This window comes from Sinocyclocheilus rhinocerous, unplaced genomic scaffold, assembly GCF_001515625.1.
Source record: "Sinocyclocheilus rhinocerous isolate Xijiao unplaced genomic scaffold, SAMN03320098_v1.1 scaffold5282, whole genome shotgun sequence".
Classification (NCBI taxonomy): domain Eukaryota; kingdom Metazoa; phylum Chordata; class Actinopteri; order Cypriniformes; family Cyprinidae; genus Sinocyclocheilus; species Sinocyclocheilus rhinocerous.
The window spans coordinates 35,802-41,789 of NW_015643651.1; the positions used below are offsets into that span (position 1 = coordinate 35,802).

Here is a 5,988-nt window from a genome sequence, read left to right on the forward strand (position 1 = left end):
TGACCCCTCGGAGACATTACGTGCGTGCTCTTTGGCCAAACAAACAACGCATAGATCGTGTGTGTCATCAGATGTTAAACAACGTCAACATGGATGCACACATCCTTAAATGCTTTGCTAGTGCTCGCCATAATGAGATAAATAGAGATCGCTCTTACCACAGAAATGCACGCTTCAAACAAAACAGTCAATGAAGATGAAGAAGAGAATGATGTGTAGCTCCCGGCGCCTATTTATACTATAGTCGCACCGGTAGTGACGTCATGGCTGTCGCCCGGCCAACGAGTTGGTGTTTTTTCAATGTATGCTTCAGACACGGGTCACGACGAGGCGTTCCCCCATAGCGACCCCTAGAGGACGCAGTTCAAAGTTCCCATGAAAGGGAATGTGAATTACAGTATGTATAATGTTTTCTACATTTTTAAATTGCAGTCTAGAGTGTTTATTATGAGGGGTAGAATCCACAGCTCAGTATTCACTACTCACTACTCACGAGTACTTTTAAATAAGCTACTCTTTTACTCTTACTCAATTAGTTTTTTGGACAAGTACTTTTTACTCTACTCACACTACTTTTTTTGGAATGTAATGGTACTTTTACTTGAGTATATTTTTCAGTGCTCTTTCCACCACTGTTTGTAAATGAAAGTGTTTAATAACAGTAGCTCAAGTAAAGAGGAAGAGGAGCATCTAAGAGAATATCCTAATAATCTACGGCCTGTCCCTATGTCCTCTACTACTTCATTTGGTCTCTGGAACTGCCAGTCTGCTGTAAACTAAGCAGAATGTATTCCTTCTATTGCTACTCATTCCAGTCTCAACCTCATGGCCCTAACTGAGACTTGGATCAAACCCGAGGACACTGCCACTCCTGCAGCCCTCTCCATTAATTTCACTTTTTCCCACACCCTTCGCGCAATGGGGAGGGGGGGAGGTACTGGTCTAATTATCTCAAATGAATGGAAATTTCATCTTCTACCATCTATTACAGGCAACAGTTCATTTGAATCACATGCAATTACTATTACCCACTCTGGTCAACTGGGTAACTTCTTGGAGGAGTTGGATGTGTTACTATCAAACTTTCCTGAGGACGGTACTCCTCTGGAACTGCTCGGTGACTTCAACATCCACCCAGAAAAACCCCAGGCTGCTGACTTCAACACTTTGCTCGCCTCATTTGACCTCAAGTGCATGTCTACTACAGCTACTCACAAATCATGTAACCAACTGGACCCCATCTACACACGCTATTGCTCCACTGACAACAATTTAGTTACTCCATTACACACCTCAGACCACTTCCTCATCACTTCTAACCTCACACTAACTCTTGACATAGCACACATTCCTCCGCAGGTCACCTTTCGGCGTAACCTACACTCACTCTCTCCCTCTCGCCTATCCTCTATGGTTTCATCCTCACTTCCTTCACCCTCTCAGCTTTCAGCACTGGACACAAACAGTGCTACTGACACTCTCTGCTCCACTCTAACATCTTGCTTAGACAACTTTTGCCCCCTTTCATCCAGACCAGCACGTACTACCCCCTCTGCCCTCTGGCTGGAAATGGCGCAAATAAAAAAACTCAACCGACCTCAGTGTGTATCAGTCACTCCTCTCTTCCTTCTCTGCAAATGTCTCCACTGCTAAAACAACATACTACCACAACAAAATTAACAACTGTTCTGACTCTCGCACACTTTACAAAACTTTCTCTTCTCTTATCTGTCCTCCTCTCCTTCATCAACTCTTACAGCTGATGACTTTGCAATATTCTTAATAAATAAAACAAGAAACTTCAATGACCAATTCTCCACACCAGAAACTCTCTCCACTCTCGGAGATGGACGTTTCCAAACTTATCCTTTCCAATCATCCTACTACCTGTCCACTTGATCCTATCCCCACTCACATACTTTAGGCCATTTCTCCTTCAGTCATACTCACATTATCAACACCTCTCTTCAGACTGGTACATTTCCCACAGCATTTAAGCAGGCTCGGGTAACCCCACTGATTAAGAAACCCTCTCTAAATCCAGCATTTTTTTGTAACGCTCTCTTGGCGGGCCTTCCCGCATGTACTATCAAGCCTCTGCAACTGATCCGGAATGCAGCAGCAAGAGTGGTCTTTAACGAGCCGAAAAAAGCTCACGTTACACCTCTCTTCATCAGTTTACACTGGCTACCAGTAGCTGCTCGCATCAAATACAAGGTACTGATTTTTGCCTACAAGACAACAACTGGCGCTGCACCAATATACCTAAACTCGCTAGTTCAAACATATGCGCCCTCCAGAAGCTTGCATTCTGTAAGTGAACAACGCCTTGTGGTGCCATCCCAAAGAGGCACAAAATCATTATCACAGACCTTTTGCTGGACTGTGCCCAGCTGGTGGAATGACCTCCCTATCTCAATTCGAACAGCTGAGTCTTTAGCCATTTTCAAAAAATGTCTAAAGACACATCTTTTTCGCCAGCACCGGACCAAATAATACTAGCATTTACTACTATTCTATTCTATTCTGTTCTATTCTATTCCATTCTTTAAAAAAAAACACCCTATCTATGTGTACTGTGCTAGACTAACTGAGACTTGTCACAGCACACAGCATTGTATACTGTTGCTCTCTCGTTCGTCTGATTGCTTCTATTGTTCTCCTCATTTGTAAGTAGCTTTGGATAAAAGTGTCTGCTAAATGATTAAATGTAAATGTAAATGTAAGAGCAGAGCCCTGTGAAAAGAGAGCCATAGAATTGTAAGAGCCATTGGTTGTAACAGGTATACAAAGGTATTTGTTACTTTTAAACCCCACAAGAGAAACAATCTACAACAATTGTAAATATTTTAAAGCTGATTTCTTTTATTTATGACAACTTGTTTACAAGGAAAAAATCTTTCCAAAAGTTAGAACTTCAATACATTTTGTCCAAAAAATGTCATTTTCAATATGATTGAAACAAAAACCCAAGATTAATCATTCAAATTTGTTCCGCGATGAAGTCATCCTTTGCTTTCTGAAAACAAGAGCTAAAATATGAAGAGGTGCACTGAGAAAAAAAGCATACATTTTAAAAGTAAAATCAACAAGAATTATTATAGGCAGTTTGTGAAAGATTTGGTGAAGTGTGCCATGTTTTGTATGTTTTGCACTCAGCTTTCTATACACAAAACAAACCATTGGTAGGTTGATTTCTCTGAGAAATTGTGGTTACACATTATTATCAGAACTAAAATTTGTTAAAACTTTAACTTTTAAATCTAAATCTAATCACAAACATAAGTTTTATCCTTAGTCCCACATTAAAATAAGTACTACACACTTTTAATATATGCGAGTATCAGGACCAACACAAGTGCCTATAGTGTGGTACTTTATATACTCACTTCATATTTGCAGTGTATAAGCATGAAAATCACAAGACAACTTCAGGCTAAAACATTTCATTACAACTGGACATCATGAAAGCCCATCACCTTAATTAAAACAATACCAATAAATACAGTTGTGGTCATAAGTTTACATACACCTTGCAGAATCTGCAAAATGTTCACAATTTTAACTTGTTTTAATTTGTTACTGTCCTGAAAACATGTTACTGTCCTGAATATGGTATTTCACATAACAGATGTTTACATATACACCAGAAGACAAAATAATAACTGAATTTATCAAAATGAGCCCGTTCAAAAGTTTGCATACGCTTGATTCTCAATACTGTTACCTGGATGATCCATGACTGTTTTTTCATGAGTCCTTTGTTAGTCCTGAGCAGTTAAACTGACCGCTGCTCTTCAGAAACATCATCCCGCAAATTCTTTAGTTATTTTATCTTCTGCAAAATATGTAAGTATCTTCTGTAGCTTCTGATGGGCCATACTAAATGGAAAAATATGATCTTTGAACAAAATAAGAAAACTTTACATGTCATCATCCTGTTGTCGTGATCCCTTTATTTTGTTAAAATGATTAACATTTTGCAGCTTCTGCAAGGTGTATGTAAACATGTGACCACAACTGTATATGGTGCCTGCCAAAAGTATTTTGACCCACTGAAAATGTTTTGGTAATGGTTTCCATTTGTGAACATTAGCTAACCACATTACTGGCCGTGATAAAGTGTGTTCTTCATGTATGCAGGTGTATAGTATGATTACACCAAAGAAAAAAATGATTTGTAATTTCAGCTGTGTAAACATGGATCTCCAGAGCAGAGGGGTTGCATTTTTTGGAAGATTGTATGTTTTAGGTTTTTATTTATTTTGTTAAAACCAATCCTGCTTTCAAATAATTAATTTTGAGATTTAAGATTTGCTTCACACCAAACAAGAGTTCAATAGTTTATTTTTCAGTAAACTGGTCAAGGGTCTGAATACTTCTGAAAGTCACTATATATAAAATAAGTATATTACAATATCATAATCAATCAATGGCTTATTTGTAAACATTTGGCTTAGATGTGCATTTGGGAACATCAATAAAATCTTCATTCAATGCCTTTGGCCTTCAACTCATCCTTTACTCTCTTCAGGTAGTCAGGGTCTGGATAGCCATACCTGTGGACAGAAAAATAATAGATATACATGTTCAGATACACTATTTTATTTACATGAAAGCCAAATAAACACGTAATGTTTGATTACTGATTTTGCAGGACATGATGGACAACTGAACACAGACTTTAAATGAACTCATACTTTAGAGGCCCGCCGTGTGTATTGGTCTTATGATGAATATCATTCCAGGTGACAGCGTTCTCTAAACCGGAGGTTGTAGAGGTCCCAACAGTAAAGATCAGTTTCTGATCAAAAGCCCTCTGCAGCAGTGCGAGCACTTCATTTCCTTCACGGTTGTCAGGCAAGTACGCATGACGTGATGTGCCATGAAAATAGTTTCCCGGGTTTGGATGCCTCTTCTAAAAAAATTATAAATATGATGTATTACTGTGCCATAACCTTAACCAAAACTATATGTAAATCAAAAAAGAATCAAATATAAATAAATACATTAAACATTTTATACTTTATATTGTGTGTTTGTGTTTTCATTGTTTTTCTGTATTTTGTGTCCACTCCTTCTCCTGGAGGGCCAATTTTCAGCAAAGTTTAGCTCCAACCTGCTTCAACACATTTGCCTTAAAGTTTCTAGTAAATAGTGTCACACTGTGGATATCCAGGGAGATTGAACCTGTTCTTTGTTACTTTCATTGTTCCATCCGGTTGGTTCCCCTCCAATTTCCCAAACACTTCCTTGCACACAGGACAGATGGATCCCAGACTCTCCACTGACATCCTTATACATTCCTGACAGAATTCATGCCCACATTTCAGTTTTGTCTTGTTGGTGAAGCTGTCCATACAAATAGTACATGTCTCCTCTTCAGCATGAGCACCTATACTCTCATGTCTAGAATTGTCTTTTGAATCTTCATTGAAACCAGCATCTGCTTTGCCTTGCCCTCTAAACTTCACTCCCTCATCCTGTACTGCTCCACCCACTGCTCCTGGTCCATAATCAGGCGTCTGATTCCAGTTGATTCCTTTTGTGTGAGGAATGTCACCTGAGTAACCAATTAATTTCTTCATTGTGTCATCAAACACATTCCTCTGAAGTGTCTTCTCAATATCAGCAATGGCAGGACCGAGATGTTCTGGCAGTCCAACAAGCCTCCAGAGACTGAGTCTATCTGCTGCTGCAACAACACGATGCTGCTGCTGAAGTTTCTCTAATAGTGCTGCCACGTCAATTTTATCTGCAGGGTTTGTGAGTTTACAGCTGACAGTGGCTGAGGCAAGTTTCTGGTAGAGTTGTGTTAGAGCTCTGAGGGCATGACTTTCCAGATTAATATGCTGAACTCCTTTAGATCGAGCTTGAACCTTCATTAAATTTTTCTGCATTTTGTCTTCATGAAATGACACTCCATACTTTGTTTCAAGCTGGGACAATTGTTCTTTATAGGAAAGATTCATCAGATCCCAATGAACC

General features: G+C 39.2%; 1 protein-coding gene across 1 annotated transcript; it reads right to left on the reverse strand.

The window, feature by feature from the left end:
• Positions 1-3,683: 3,683 nt before the first annotated feature.
• LOC107757659 (uncharacterized) lies at positions 3,684-5,981 on the reverse strand (the record flags this gene model as incomplete). Its single annotated transcript, XM_016575219.1, has 3 exons — positions 3,684-4,559; positions 4,701-4,918; positions 5,157-5,981. Coding segments are annotated over 3 exons (1,113 nt in total), but the record flags the coding sequence as incomplete, so codon positions are not given.
• Between the last annotated feature and the right edge of the window lie 7 nt (positions 5,982-5,988).